General features: G+C 44.7%; 1 protein-coding gene across 1 annotated transcript; it reads right to left on the bottom strand.

Annotated features, from left to right (window-relative positions):
• Positions 1-344: 344 nt before the first annotated feature.
• On the bottom strand, positions 345-16,187 carry POGLUT1 (protein O-glucosyltransferase 1). Its single transcript, XM_074598564.1, has 11 exons — positions 16,069-16,187; positions 15,585-15,675; positions 12,517-12,660; positions 11,943-12,078; positions 9,283-9,404; positions 7,682-7,741; positions 6,534-6,633; positions 5,685-5,743; positions 3,372-3,539; positions 2,810-2,866; positions 345-2,179 (listed from the first exon to the last, which is right to left on the bottom strand). The coding sequence occupies exons 1-11, from the start codon at positions 16,133-16,135 to the stop codon at positions 2,023-2,025; spliced, it is 1,161 nt and encodes a 386-aa protein (XP_074454665.1). The 5' UTR covers positions 16,136-16,187; the 3' UTR covers positions 345-2,022.
• Between the last annotated feature and the right edge of the window lie 303 nt (positions 16,188-16,490).

The raw sequence follows: 16,490 nt of genomic DNA on the forward strand, positions 1-16,490 counted from the left end.
GTGGGGGCGGGCGGGCGGGGACTCGTCCGGAGGGCGGGGACTCGGACACGGAGGGAAAAGGTCCCCGGTTCAGGCAGGACACTGACCGAAGGAAAGTTCCCGCCACCGCCACCCCCGAGCGGAATGGAGGCACCCCGAATACCTCTCTGACAGACCAAAAACTGGGCGCTCTCCCCCTCTTTTATTTGTTACAGTACTGTCTAAGCGACGAGGCGCACAACAAAATTGCGTTTTCCTTTGTTTTATTCCAAAAAGCACTTCATTAAAAACGGTTTAAAAATACTATACATTGCTGCTTCAGTTTCTCAGAGCGCTGCGTCCCCACTGACTAATAATAAAAAAAAAAAAAAAAAAAAAAAAAAATCAGAAAACCCCTTCCATTCAGCCCTTTTCCTCAGAAACCAGCCTATCTTAACACCCTGCTTGGTTTCCCTGGCAGGCCGGGATAACCCAGGCACCGAACTGGGGCACTGCTCCAGCAGCTGGCAGTTGAGGAGTAGGTCCGGCTGTCACCTCCCTGTGGCTGGGGCTTGGCAGCGTCACCAGGCTCCCGCCTGCACACATAACTTTGCATTATTGCTCCTTGTAGTGTTTGCTTCTCAAGAAGACTTCCAAATCCGATCCAAACTGAACTGCAGAGGAGACCGGGAGCTGCTGGGATCCTTCTCTGCCACTAACGTGCTGCTTCCTACGCCTTGAAGCCACTTTACCACCAAGGGTGCTCCCCTGGGAGGCAGGGGCTCCCCTGGGATCCCACGCTCTTCTGAGCACCTGCCTGGATGCCTGGGAAGACACTGCTTCCTACCAGGCCTTCTGTCAACTCGGGGGACACAGAGCGTTTTGGAAATTGCACTCCCTCTGGGCTGAGCAGCCTGTAGCGGGCACAAATACAGTGAGCACAAGCAACCCGTGACTGAACTTGAGACGAGTAACGTGAGGAGTAGCTGCCACTGTGGAGCTGGAGACGGTCCCTCAACCAGGCCGAAAGAGATGAGAAAAGGAGTGTAACGGCAGTGGGAAAGAAAAGCAAATACTGAAGTGAGCAGACGTGCTACCAGCCTCAAAAAAAAAAACCAAACCCAAAAAACAACCCTAGAAAGATTACAGAAGGGGATCAGAGCAGAGAATCTGGAACATCTGGAAAAAAGAAGAGCTGACTCTACCTCTGCGTATACTTTCTCTGGGTTGTTAAGGGTGCCCAGCCAGCCGACTGGGGACAGCTTGTTAACAGGGGCTCAGTTCTGCATGGCCATGCGGGCACCCAGCTCATCTGCTGGAGGATGAACTGTCTTCATCTCGGTTGCCAACTGCTTGAGTGTCTGCTACTCTGGCTTAGCACCATGGCAACATCATCATCATCATCATCACTGGCCACTCCCCCATGAGGTAGGTAGTTTAACTGTGCAATGATCGACCATTTGTCCTTTTGGTGGCACATCACAGCCATACCATCAACCCCTTTAAAAAAACCTGACACAAACATCAGAAAACTAAGCTCTAAGCTATCTAAAAAGGTTACCCCAAATCCCAGTACCTGCTTCTGTCAGGGAACACCTAATATCCCAAGTGCTGTCACACAGGTGAGAAACCATTGACCATTTGCCAAAAAAGGGGGCAAATATCTCCCAGCTGAGCGTAGCTGACAGTCTGTGTCCCTTGCCCACGAGTATGAAGGACTCGGTAAAAAGTCCAGTAACATTAACAGAAAGGCTTCCCACTGACTGCACGGGATTTAGGATCATTCTGAGACAGGTACTAAGTCCCAAATGCTAACAACCCTCTTCCAGACATGAGCATAACCACCCCATTAAATAGCCATAATCCAACATTCTACTTAACATTCTTATGGCGACAGTATAACCGGTTCCCGCTGTATGGGAACAATTTCAAAGTCAGCCTATTGCTGTTCTCTGTAGTTCTAGCGTAAAGGGTAAGAAGTCTGAGAGAACAAGAAAGAAGATACGCTGATCTTCAGGTTTCTACTGAGATCAGTTTGAGCTGAAGAGAAAAACAGAGAAGTCTCTACAGTTCTGTTTTCAGCCATTCTGAAGTGATCTCGCTGTAGCTCTTCCTCCTTTTCACTTTGTAAGTCAAGGCTTGGGAATATTCAGACAGCAGATGCTCCCAGTAGCAAGAGACATCCTCCATCTGCAAGTGCTCGGTGATGAATTGGCGTCCCCTAGAGACACACAAGGCACAGTCAGAACCAATTTCCAGTTCCTACAAGAGTCTTTGGTTTTGTTTTATATGTGTATCAACTTTCACTCTTCTGTGTTTCAAATGAGAAACAACACACACTGCTCCGTACTGTCTATTTTAATTTCACAATTTTCATTCACGCTTACAGCTCTGACAGTTGCAGTGCTTTTGTTATCCTCAAGATGGTATTTGTTATCTAGGATAATAAACATCAGATTTCACATACCAGACACAGCCTGAGCAGCACCGACACGTGCTGCTTCAGAAGCCAGTCGCTGCCAGCCTGGATACGTAACGCTTGTAACGCAGACACGGTTCCCAGGGGCCAACTCACCTCATACTGAGACGAAAGCTCCCAACTTCTGATAGCTCTCAGTGGGGTTCCTGACACGGGTCACATCTGAACCAGAGACCTGAGCATATACTCCTGTTCTCTGGTTCCCTCAGCTTGGTACAACTTCCCCAACCCTCCTGCTGCTACTGCAGAAGATCAGTTATACCGCACCCTATCAATACTAGGTTGTCTTTGATGGGTAACCCCTTCAAAAGCTGTGTTAGAAAATGCCTTGGAAGAAGAATGCCTGGTAGCCAGAAAGGACACACAACTTACCTCTCTGAAATTTCTTGTGCTATGGCATCATTTTCCTTTACAAATTGCAACAGCTCCCTAAAATGAAAAAAAAATGCTATGAAACGGCTAATGCAACAGAGAACACTGTCCCTTAGCTATACTATTTCGGAGGATGAGATTAAGGATCTACAACTGAGCGAGAGACAGGTGCTCCTCATTTCAGAGCACAGAAGAAACCTGCCATTCTCAGTTATTCTGTATTGGTTCTGGACAGCATGCTGAAATCGAGGAGCTAACACATTTCTGGCCCAGTTCCTCTTCCCCTCATCTGTGCTGCAAATTTAAGTGCCTAGTGCCTGCTGCTTTCAGTGAGGGTGACAGACCTCCATACCCCGGTGAAACTGTACTCTCTAAGTAATAAGAGCAAAGGATTCCTTGGGGGCAGTAACAAAGACAAAAGAACACAACCACCCTGAGCCTTTGTCTAGTGCCTAGAAGTGGAGGCCCTTCTTAGCATAACACAAAACAAACTGCCTCCCCAAACACAACAGTGTTCTCCGTGGCATGCAATGCTCCGCTGAGCACATCTGAGGTCTCACACCTGATGTTAGAGAGGTCTGATGGGACTGGGATGTAGTGGACCCACGGCTTCAGCTGGGGGTAGAAGAACTCCAGCCACTCTTCTCCAACATGAAAGACGAGTGAACCGCATAAGAAAAGGTGTTTCAACCGGAAACTGGCAGCCACTCCCCGGAAATTAAACAGATACCTTTAAAAGGAGAAGCAAAGAGAGGGACCTGATTACACCTGGCATTTTATGAGGAAATGCACTAAGAAAATGGGCTCCGAGTAGCAGCCAGCCTCCTCACAGGTAGCAACTGTCTCCCTCATGCTAAGCCAAGCACCTGTGGCTGAAACAAGGGGAAGACATTTATTTGAAGCTCCTCACAGGAAACGTGAGTTAAGTTAAGGATGTGCTCGGCAAGTTTCTGCTGCCTGTCAAAACTGAGGTTGAAAATCAAGGGGTGGTGCTTTACCTCTGCTAAAGACACCTGCCCGTGACAAACCAAGAGAGGCCTCACAGACAATGGCTGACAAGGCACGGAAGGTCACAATGTGGAGGCTGATCCTGTGACTCTTCACTTCTTAGACTCTGTTACCACAAGGAGCTTTTTCCCAATTCTCTGTTGTCTTGCAGTGAGCTTTTTTGTTCATTGTTCCGCTTTGCCACATCTATTTCAGTTGTGGTTTTGGTTTGTTTTTTTTTCTTTTTTTTTTTTTCCTCCGGGATTCTGCTTTAATCTGAATCTAATTGTTTCATATTAACTTGGGAATGCAACCCTAGGAGGCTAAACAGGCTAGCACACAACAGATGGACTCTGCAGATAACAAAGAATCCACAATTTTGTTTTCACTATTTTCTGCCAAGTTAGTAAAGCGGGCTTGACTGGGGGAGGATTTCTCTTAGCAAACTGTATCTCAGAGGGATGTTTGTTTGCTTACTTGCTTGCTTTTTAAACCCACATTTCTCCAATTATATGGAAAGCTGTTTTTCCTGTGGGCAAAACCCCTCAGTACATATAACTAATCTTTGAAGTCAAACATTTTGGGCTAGGGGAAGGGAGTTCTTCCTAATGAAGCTATTCTGGGTGAGATGGGGATTATATATTATATATATTTGGGCTGAAATGGCTATTTTAGCTAAATTTAGTTCAGCAGTAAGTGACAAGGAGTAATTCTGAAATTACTTTGCATTCTTTGTGTTAACTACGAGCTCAAGGCCAGGATGAGGAGCTCGTCATATTAGGAACTGAACAAATACATGCAAAGATGTAGCAAAAACAGTGGCCTGGAAGCGAGGAAGTGCCTTGGTCCAATTCCAGACACAGCTCCCACAATCCGTGACCTCAGCCAAGTCGCTGAGGGTGGCTCTGAGGCAGCCTGCCATAGCACCTACACTGAAGGAAGCAGCAAGAAGTTCGCGTTGACCCTCCCAGACCCCGGGCTACAACAAAAACGTGTGAGAACGTCTCAGCCCATACTCTACAAGGGGCTTAGGAGGCATCAGGAGTTGGGAAGTCTATGTGTAACAGAAGGGAGAAATATCTGGGCAACAGTTCAGTGAAATATAAAATGAAACAAGCCAATCGCATTTGCAGAAAAACACAGATCCAGCCAAATGACAGAGTTCTTACATCAGCAGATTCTAGATGGTAGAATCATAACTAGGTAATTTTAAAGCAAAACAAAAAGCAAAACATCAGACATACAAGTGCATACACACTAAGAGTTTATATTTTTTACACAGAAACCTGGAAGAATATTACATGGAAAAAACCCTCCCTGAAGTAGTTAAAAAATAAAATCTTTTGTAAATCAAAGCCACATTCTCCCAAACAACATACAAATTATGAATCAATACCATATCTGCTCAATCATATTTCAGATTCTCTCTTTTACTATACACATCCAGTGGCAACACTTGATCCAGTTTGCATATGAAGACATGATTCCTTAGTTCTTTATGTCTTTGAAGACAGTAATGCTATCACTGTAACACTGAAAAAATAATTTTGAACACACAGCTTGGTACAGGAATATAAAGAAAAAATGATAGAAAGCCTTTCTCATTAAGAAAATAAAATAAGATTTCAATCTATACATTTATTAGTGATCTAAGACCTTTACTTTCCCCAAAACACTATTTCTCCTGACGTGACAGGGGAAAGCTGACACTGAAAGAGGCCATGCTAAGCTCCCAAATTTTCAACCGCCTTATGTCTGTTCTCAAGCTTTCCTGTCTGCATGGAGCTGATTGCTGGAATCAGGTCTTAAAATAAAATGAGACCTTCCACCATGCAAGGAAAGAAATAACCCACAGCCCTTGAACAGCTTTACTAATCAAAACTCTTACTTGTATTTGCAGTGATCAACCAGTGGAATTTCCTTTGCAGGAGGCTTCCCTAAGGTGTCCTTAAAATAAAAAGAATAATAAAAAAAAAAAAAAATCAAGTTTTATAGAGCAGTTTCATATTTGTTTTCCTTCTCAGTTAGAAACAAAGCTGAAGTCTCAAAACCCTCCATTCCCACTTCTGAGGAAACCTTCTCTGGTGGGCTTTTAGAAGTATTATGAAGAACTCCCAGCCCTTCAAACAAGAAAAAAAGTTCAGTAAATTACACACTGCCTGTAAGCAAATGCCAGCACAAACACATTAAATGATAATGTTTAGTTGGCAGCTACAGAGTGGAAAACAGCTTGGGACAATGGACTATGGGAAGCCAAGTGTAACTGGATTAGCCAAGACTGTCTGGAGCGAGCTGGACTGTGGACTCAGTATGGAACTAAAAAGTTATCAGCAACAGTTATCAGAAAGTTACCAAGAACAAGACCAAGCAATTGAGATGACAGAAAAAGGTTCAAAAAGACTGACAATGAGACACAGACAGCCCAGGGCTAGAAGGAGAAGAGTTGGCTACTTTTGTAGTAACGGAAGAGGAGACGATTGGCATAGGTTCATTTTCTTATGTGTGCTGGTTTCCTTGAACAAAAAGTGTAAACGGAAGAAAAATGTTTGGCCTGCCAGGCTGTAGAGAATCCTTCCTTTCATCTGTCAGATGCAGCCATCAAGGGAACTACAAGCCTCCCCCACTCTAGAGGATCACCCACAACTCTCCAACAAGATGCTTCTCAATCATCAAAGCCATCTTGCAATGCCACCCTTTCTGACCTTCACATTCGGGACACAAGACAACACCCACGCACCTTCTCAGATTTCCAAGCCTGGTTTTTAGTGTACTCAGCATCCACAAGTTCTGGGTTTTCTCGGGACAGCAGAATGAGGGGATCTCTCTCAGGACTCGTTCTGCAAAAGAAATGCTATCAGTCATTGCCAATCCACCTCACCCAACACAGCTAACAAACTACAGGACTCAAGACCCTGCCTCTTTATGAGGCTGACCTCCTTATGTGCCCCAAAACCACTATTAAGTGCCTACCATACAGTGTATTTCTGTCCAAGGGTATATTAGCAGAAGAGAATGTTAATGTGTACCAAAATGATCTGAGGCCCTTTTTTCTTTATTTCACTTACTAAATATTTAATAGTATTATTTAAGCAATTCCCAGGACAGATCAGCGGAGATGTTGTTTCCTTCAGGCCTTACCCTGATGGGTGCCAAATATTTAACTCCCTTTTAAGTCAGAGAGAGCCAAGAGATGCTAAGCATCTTCAGCACTTGATGCTTCTGACACCAATTTAGAACACTGCTGATAAACAAGGTTACAACATCCCTGAGACTCACTCCTTCATCGTCTCCTGAGACTACCTACAAAGACATTATATCCACCCCTATTGGGGATGAAGAAGGAATGAAGTGTTGGAGGAGCGAAAAAGAATGGGGCTAACACTGTTCTCAAACTGCCACTGGAGAGAGGGCAAAAATAATCTACTCTCTTATCCCCCACCAATCAGGTTAACTTACTCCAAGAATACTTGTTGATTCGCTGTCGAGCACTTGCATAGCGAATAAAGTACTCACACTGGCAAGAAGCATGCACATCAATATAAAATCTTCAAATTTGTATCAAGCACCTGCAGTTCCCTTCACAGACCAAAACAAGCTGGTTCTGAGTGTGACAGTCTTACTCATTAAGAAATAACATAGCAAATCCATCGCAACTTCTGTTTCCAATATTAGCCTTATTATAACAAACTAGTTGTAAATGGCAATTCTTATGGAGAATCACTAATGGTGAAATGTTGCTGTACAAAATGTCTCGCTTTCCTTCCTTTTAAAAAATACCTTCTGGGTTACACTTGTTTAGGTCTTGGAGATGCAGAAACTTCTGCATGCAGACAGCTGTCACGGCATATGTTGGTACAATCTCCTACTATAGGAAAATATGCTCACCTGGATCCTCGGAAATATCCTTTAGAGATTTTTTTCATCCATGGCCATTTTTCTGCAGATCTGAAAATATTGTTTATACAAGCAATAAATGATTTACTAAAACCATGAAATAGCGCTCTCAGTTTTCACAGCATGATCTCTTTTTACTATTCTTCATTTTTGATGGAAATCACTTTCTTCATTATAGCAGAAAACACCTCTCAGCCAGGTCCAATGAAACAGGTTTTCCTGTGAATATTGTGTTTAAGGCAATGTGATATAGGCTACTTTTCAGAATACCCTTCAGTCAAAACAATGAATTACACAGAACTCCCTCACCAAAACTTTAAGGGTATTAAAATTTACATAAAATTTGAATCCAGTTTTTGCATTGTTGCTTTATTTTTCTGTACTTCACTGAATATGGATAGTGCAAAGTAACTAGAGAGTTTCTTTTCCCATTAAAAAAAAAAGAAAAACCTAACAGCAACAAAAAAGCCTGCCTGGTGTTTTGCGTTTAAAGCACAGGGGTTCACTGTTTTCCCAAATAACTTTCATTTTAAATCTAAGCAAGTCCTTCAAAATAGCTGTTCGCGTGTTTTATTTCTGTCAGTGCAGTGACCTGCCTCCCTCCCTCTGGGGAACTCTTTGTTGTACTTTTTTGTTGCAGCTGGCTTGACATGTAGGTCCTGATCCCTAAACTGATCTGCGCAGGTCAAGCTTTGCATCTGCTTGTAACCCAATGACACAACTGGGGTTCACTGGGAAAGCACGGGTAAGTGAATGCTTTGGACCTTGATTATATAATCTCACATTAGGCTTCTGCTATGATTAGTCCCATCGATCTTCAGATTTTGAAGAGGGAAACATTCAACCTTGCATTCTGACAAGTGATTGACATGAAGGTGTTTTCTTTCCTGTTATGTTTCTATGTTCACTCACTGTTGCATACTTTGTTTGTCACTCTCCATGGGAAACAGCCCCTTATTCTGCTAATAGTCAAAGATCCTGCCAAAAGAAAGACTCCCAGTCAGAAACGCCTTCTGCCTTACTCTCAGCCCAGTAATGACTCTTGATTCTTGGGAACGATTCCAGGTTTCTCTATTGCTCAATACCCAAGTAAAAGCAGATCTAAAGAAGGCTTTTCTTTACCCTTGCAGAAGTTTATACAAACATCCTGGATCATCCCTGCAGTGAAGAAACTACAGCTCTTAGAGAAGTAGTTGGAAACAAAGGAAAATATTTCTATGTGTCAAGGGAGATTTCTGCAGGCAAAAGATAACTGCTGCTTTATTGACAAACCCTATCCCAGCAAAAATGATAGTTATCTGGCCCTGACAGCATGAAGAATGTGTATACTTCGTCCTCTGCGTTCCTTACTAAAATGCTGGAAACAGAGAAGATAATTATAACTTCTAGTTACGTCATCTACGGTTTCCATGGAGAATTCTTATACAGCAGTTAGGCTGTGTAGTTAACAAGAGGTACCAGGACAGAGCACAGGCCAACAGACCTATGGTCTTAGACTTCAACGTTGCCCTAATGCTGTCCAGTGCTAGATGGTTTTTACTGTAAGTCTTCCATTAAACCTCCCCCTCTACATATCCATTTCCAAAACATACCTTCTGAGGTCCTCTCTCATGAGGTCCCAGCGCCCTAAACCTGTTGGGTAAATTGGCCAAACAGCTGGTCCTCCTTCCCAAAACGTCCAGGCAGGATACATGATATCATTGTATTCAGGTGTCTTAAGAAAAAGGAGAGTAACATTAGAATAAGAGTAGTATCTACTTCAGTTTACTGACTGAGCCCACCAGTAATCAATGTCCCTTCTGGGAGTTCTACCGTCTTTCTCCATTACAAAGAGAAGCAGCCACGAGAGCTCTGCGGTCACCACAGTGTTGCTGGAGTTTATATGAAGACAACCCAATATTGAAACATTTCTATGATTTAAAAAAGGCTATCTCTTGCTGCATGACAACACGGGACTTTCATGTTGGAAAATAACAAAAAAAGAGACCCATGATATAACTGATTAGTAAATAGTGGAAGACCTGAGCTCCAGTCACGTTTCTAAAGACTTGTGCCTATGCCAAATAAATGTTTTCTACTGATCATAAGTTAAGAGGCATTATTATCTCCTCAGAGATAGAGGCACTTATAGACACTTTGATATATAGGCTTCCAACACTTTGGTTCATCCCAGCCTTCCTAGAGATCACTTAACAATTCACTATAACAAATATCCAGGGCATGTAAGAATTTCAGTTCCTCACTCCTGTTTGGATGCTTAAATCCCCATTTAATCAGAGGGAAAACCAGCACTTAAGTAAGACTAAATCCTTTCATGAAACCAGACTGTAGGCCACTTCCTTGCACTAGTAATAAACTTCCTATACAATCATCCGTCTGTCAGCTGGAGATACTGGAGAGTCCAAGGCCACCAAGGTAGTTAGGAGGCGTGTGCACATAACGTATAAACAGGGGCTGAGGAATGGGTTTCTTCATGCATGGGAAAAAGAGGCTTGGGGGAATCTAAATGCTGTCTCCTACCACCTAATTAACGAGTTCAGAGAAGATGGAGGCAGACTCTTTTCAAGAGCAGAGAGAGAATGAGAGGCAACAAGCTTTGGTTACGAGAAGGGAAATTCCAATTAGATATTGGGAAACATGGTTTCGTTCTGAGGGAGGTCAAATGCTGGCTGTGGACACCCTGTCCTCGGGGATGCTCAGAACTGCACAGGACATAGCCTGGAGCACCCTGAACTAGTTGGTCCTGCTCTGAGTGAGGTGCTGGACTGGGTAACCTCCTGAGATCCCTTCAACTTAATGAGTGTGTGCTTCTATGATCTGCTCCTTATCAGTCTTGCAATCAGGCATTGAAAATGAACCACGACAGCTCCACCACCACCCCAGGGTCGGCCTCCAAAGATGCAGGATAGGACAATCCTGCAAACCCTTATGTTTTCAGCCTTAGAGAGCACCCTGGACCAGCATCCTGGAGCCTTCCCAACAATGGCTGGTTAAACGTGAGCTGTGCCTGGGTCACTGGCTTTCACTTAAGGATAAGACTGAGGTTACAGTTGAGATATTGGACAACAGTGACCAGAGAACTCAATTTCTTGCGGGATGCTGTGAGGCACCCAGGGGCAGGATGATGAATACGCTGCAAAAAATTAAACTCCTGTAACCTCCTCTGCATCAATTTGGGCTCTGCTGGCTAGAGTTAAGGCTGTGTAATGGTCAAGGGGCAGGACAGCTAACTTTACTACTACATTTGGGAGCCAACATGGTTACTGAATGACAGTGCTTGCAATGCTGTACTGAAATTCTAGAGAAAGCTTAAGGGTGGCTGGGGAGTAGGCAATAGTTATGGATCATATTATGGTTGAAACTGCATGAGCTGAAGCCTTGGGTTCAGAGTAAGATGTTACAAGTGAGCAGAAACAGAACGGGGCCTGAACTAGCAAGAGCAAATGGTTTATTGCTTCTTTTTGCATCTTACTGTCTGCTGGGCTTCAGCCAAGGACAGGATTGTGATCAGAGTTAGGTAGCAAGGGTGCAGGATTTGGGAATATTGGGTATATGCTAAGGCAAAGCATGATTGGCAGAAGCTTGAGGTGTACCAATATTTTGTTGGAAAGGATGCAACACTATGCTACAGTCAGGTTTAACAATGAGAGAGGTAGGAAAACACACGGGAGGGCTCTGGAGTCTGGGAACAGAAGCAGAGAGCGAATTTCTCTATGCGTGTGTGCGCCTCTGCACATGTGTGCACGTTTGCAGATGGAAAAGGGAATCCAGGGGAAAATGGTTCACAGGAGACAGCATATTATAGAAGAGAAGATAAGAAATACTTATCTATGGTACCAAAAAAGAGGACTAAAATATTAATATTAAATGAGATTTAACTGTATGGCAACTAACTTATGATCAAAAGTCCTTAAGAATGCTGATAAACTATGACTACAATTTTAACAGAAGTGTTGTAGCAAATGACAGCAATGCTGGCACATATCCCATCCAGCTGTGCATCATTCCACTGTGCCAGAAGTACATTTTTTTGACCTGGAAGAGGAGCTAATATGGGAAAAAACTGTCCTGTTGAATAAATCTGCAAGTCTGGCTGCCAGAAAACTGGAAGCAAAAGGAAACATAAAGAGCAAAAAAGAGCAAGCAATATTAACACAGAAAAACCGTGGGGAACGATCCTGAAAATCATGTTCCCAAGAGAAAGGAAGACATGCGTGTCTCAGAAATGCTCAGCTTTTAAAGGTGTGCACACCTTACTGAAGGAGAAGACTGGGATAATGGGTTTCATCCACTTGGGGACCTGGGGGTAGTCTCGCACATTGATCACCATTTCCATGTCAGGGAGGCGTTTTATGATCCCCAGAAGGAAGTGCTCAACTCCACTGCATCTGTTGACAAACAACATATGGCAAAGAGCTATAAGGAGAAGGCAGAATCCTGCAGTCTCTTGCTGGCCTTTCTCTCTGCACAGGAGCAGAAGAGATGGCGAGCCTGAGCCATACCACGATGCACTCTGGAAACTTCCCGTGGCAGCCTCTAAGCCACAACGCAGTACAGGCACCAATGAAGCAAGCCATCCTGTTGTATCTGGTCTGATCTGCAGCGTTCTCTGGGATCCCACTACCAACCAACCCTTTGTACACAGAAGCGCAACGACACTTACCCCTTGCTGTATTTAAGCCTCATACATAATTTTCTAGGCTCCTGCTCTTATAAGGAATTCAGACCTCTGAAATATCGTTGTGCTCAGAGACTTTCAACTTGGCAGGTTTGGAAGTACTCCTGTGTCCCAGCTAGGGAGATGAGATCTTCTGCACAGCTCTTACCTTGCAGGAAACAAGCAGTCCTGCTCGCGGTACAATTTGTTCTTAATGATTTGGTAGTGTGTCCCAAGCTTCCGGCTCACCATATCCGATATAATCTCCTTGGAAATGCCACCTCGAAAAGGAGCCAGGTCCTGCTTCCAGACACTGAAACAAAACAACCATTATTGTTGTTTTATTATGTACAACAGGGAGGACACTGTGCATTAAATTACTGCAGTATACAGAACAGACTTCTAGCTAAAACAAGCTCTGTGTAGCTTCCAGGAGCTCTGCTACTTGTGGCATAATGGAGAATTTAATTTAAGTTACTTGGAATAGCTATTACTCAGAGATTCAAAGGTCCAAGCTTCACCCTTTGGCCTATCTACGTGCTGTTTGCCTGAACAGAAAGCCCAGCACACGGCTCTGTGGTTAAATCAACATGGACAACACTAGTTAATCTCCCAGAAAGCACCCTGCATACCCTGTCAGGTTATGGGTAAAAGCCTTCAGTTCACTTCACCTTTGAGTTGCGAAGCTTGTGTTCTGGCCTTCCATGAACGATGGGCCACACCAAGACCAAATTCCTCACACAATGTCATGCTATTTAGACACTAAAAAAGAAGGCAAGAGTCTAGTCTCAAGGAGCAGCATTGCCAAGTAATGCTGCGTGCAGTGAAAGCCAGACCAGGAGAAGAGGCCTATGTAGCATGTGTTCTGTGACATCTGCACGTCACCAGTGAGCTCTAGGAATGCAGTATGAAAACATAAACTTCGCATATGTAAGAAAATGCGGAAGGAGGATGCAGTTTATAATGAATTTAGTCTAAAGGTCCTCAGATCTAACTGCTTGGAGCAGATAACGAACACTGTCAGATTGTAACAGCCATGCAGATGTCCTCCCCACTTTTTGCTAGACACTGCATCAATGCCTTTGTTTAATAAAACACTGTAGGGGTGATCCCACCATGAGCGGGGTCAAACGCTGGCACAGGTTGCCCAGAGAGGCGGTGGAGTCTCTATTCTTTGAGATACTGAAAAGCAGTCCTGGCAACCCTGCTTGAGCAGAGGTGTTGGACTTAATGACCTCAAGAGGTCCTTTGTAACCTCTAAGATTCTGCTATTTTGTAATCCAGTGGAAAACAGTTAAACTACATAAAGGGTTGCCACTGAAATGACAGGCTGACCACAGGATAATCAGTCTGTCAGGGATGCAAATGTAGCGAGCTTGGGAACAGGAAGAAAGTTGCAGTTTTATGGCACATCCATGTCATTGTAACCTAGAGTGACAACTGAAAGGTAGTGACAGCATTCTGCAGCATATCTACATACCTCCAAATCAGCTATCGAAACAGCCCAAGTTTCTTAAGTGTCACACAGCATACATGCTGTATCATCTTCCTGGATTTTTTTGTAATGCCCGTCACTACAGAGTGCTCCTTAACAACCATTAAACAAACTACTGCTGTAGTGAAAACTAGGTTTGGAGAACCACAGTAACTGTAACCTCATGTTACTACTGCCTATCATGTTCCGAAGCAGGTTTGGAGGTCGTAACCACTTGGGAAGGTGTTCTTCCCAAAGGTGAGCAGGAGATGGTGGAGCGTATGTTTAAAGATGAGGAGATGTATTTAAGGCTGTATCTGAACTGTAACTGAGGAAAAAGACTGGAAGGCTAAACTAGAAGAGACTTTGCCTCATCAGCATTTCAAGAGCAACGAAGATCAAAAACTCCAGAGCCTAGAAACAGTTGCCCAGTATGACTCAACTGATATTAAAAGCCGATACAGCACACTTCTCACCTCCAAAATGAATAAGCACATCTGGTATTTTTTTAAATAGGAGGCTTAAAGTCGGGCATCTGTGTTTCTGCATTTGGAATCCAAATCCTAAGGACAAAATGATATTTTGACTCTTTTCTGTATTCCCTCTTCCTCTTTAAATAAAAACATTGCTTAAAGACATCAGAAAAACCCAGTCGTACAGTGATGACCTACACACCTGTAATATTCTCCATGCTGAAATCATGCTCTACCAGTGGGAACAGAAGGGAAGTTTGGTTTGGCTGTGTCTACACTTGTATTGCCTACAGTGGTCTTGCATTTACATGTAAGTCTCTAGCTCTCTGCACTAAATCGCTCTAGGAAGATTAGGCAGAGTACTGCCATTTTGCATAATGCTCCATAGTTATAAAAAAATAAACAGGACTTGTGTATTCCTGAATGAGCTCCTCTTGGATCATACTTTAGTCATGTGAAAATCAGGTAGTTAAATATCTGCTGGCACTCCAGTTTTCACAAGCAGTGAGCTAAACTCTCTAGAAGGAGCACTCCAATTCTCCCCTCCCCTCTTCCACTGGAAGCCTTGTCCAAGCACAGGGGGTGAGCAAAGTATAACACACTATCACACCAAATTAATCTGTGTTCTGTAACAACCTGTCTTAATATAGCTATTTTAAAACATTTTGCATATACTTGATTTCTTCCACTTTTAAAAGCCCACGAGAAAAACTTGTGAGCAACACTGCACTGAGAGAGAAGGCAGAAGTGGACTGTCAACACAGAAATATCACCAAGTGTGTATGGGTTTATTGTGTGATCATACATGAAATGTTGACATAGTGTATGTTGTTCAATCACAGAGGACAACAGGTGGACACACTCTCTATTGGAACCACAGAAGTCAACCTGTTTCACACAGCGGCATTAATCATAGAATACCAGGTTGGAAGGGACCTCAAGGATCATCTGGTTGAACCTTTTTCAGCAAAAGCACGGTCTAGACAAGATGGCCCAGCACCCTGTCCAGCTGAATCTTAAAAGTGTTCAATGACGGGGAATCCACCACTTCCCTGGGGAGATTATTCCAATGGCTGATTGTTCTCATTGCGAAAATTTTCCCTCTTGGGTCCAAAAGAAAATCCTATTGAATAACCTCCCTCTTGCAAGCACCATGATCTATGGTGGCTGCAGATGTGACGCTTTAGAGCCCAAATATTCTATAGCTAATTCCCATCCATCAGTGCTGGCAAAAGTATTCCCTCTGACGGCCAGAGGCCGGCGCATCCAAAAGCGAAACCAGTCTCTCACCTTTGGTGGCAGCTGCAATTCTCCTTTACACATGGCTCATAGGCTTCCACAGCTTTCTTAATTTGCTCCGTTATTTTTTTCCATTTGGCATCTAAAACAGGCGGGAAGGAAAAGCCGAAGGGATGAATGAATCCATAACGTTATCAGAGCAACTAGCGGGGGTGGGTGTGTGGGTGTGTGTGTGTGTGCTAAAAAGGACTTCTTCTGGTCCAGCCGGCCACCGCAATGCACTAGGGTCCCACAACACACCACGGCCAAGGAGAGGGGCCACACAGCTGAGGGGGGACCGGGGAAGGGACATCAACCCGGGCACCCCGCCACGGTCCCCGGGTGAGCTGCTCGGCGGGGCTGAGGGGAAGGTGGAGGCGAGACCCCCTCAGCGCCCTCACAGGCTCCCGCCCGGGCCACCGAACCTCCCCGCCGGCCGCGAAGCCGCGTCCCGCTCTCCTCCCCCCAGCAACTCCCTCACGCCCGGGCCCCTCACCTGCCGCCGTCTGCCACACGGCGACCGCCACCACCAGAGCCCACAGGGCCACCGCCGCCCGCCCCATTGTCGCCGCCGCCGCCGGCACCGGCCCTGCGCATGCGCGACCCGCTCGCGCCGGTGGAGCCCCAAGCAAAGATGGCGGCCGCCGCCACCAGCCCTGCACAAAGATGGCGGCGCTGGATGGGCGCTGTAGTTCCCGCGGCGGCTCAGTGGTGGCGGTGTCCCTCCCCGCTCAAGGGGATACCCCCGTAGCGGGCCACGTCGTTACAGCAGGCGGCTTTTGTAGCTTAGGGAAATAAAGGCATTGGCGTTTGGGGTGTGTGTCCTACAGTAGATGAGGCCTGTGCTGCAAAAATACCCACTGCCCAGAGCAGGTCTGAGTATGCATCTGTGATATTTCCACCAAATAACATCCTAGC

This window comes from Larus michahellis, chromosome 1, assembly GCF_964199755.1.
Source record: "Larus michahellis chromosome 1, bLarMic1.1, whole genome shotgun sequence".
NCBI lineage: Eukaryota > Metazoa > Chordata > Aves > Charadriiformes > Laridae > Larus > Larus michahellis.

Excerpts from the sequence above, each read along its gene's own strand:
- POGLUT1 (XM_074598564.1), bottom strand. The coding sequence starts at position 16,135 with ATGGGGCGGGCGGCGGTGGCCCTGTGGGCTCTGGTGGTGGCGGTCGCC. Across the intron at positions 15,676-16,068 it reads CGTGTGGCAGACGGCGGCAG|ATGCCAAATGGAAAAAAATA; the intron begins GTGAGGGGCCCG and ends CGCCTGTTTTAG. Across the intron at positions 2,180-2,809 it reads GCACAAGAAATTTCAGAGAG|GGGACGCCAATTCATCACCG; the intron begins GTAAGTTGTGTG and ends GTGTGTCTCTAG.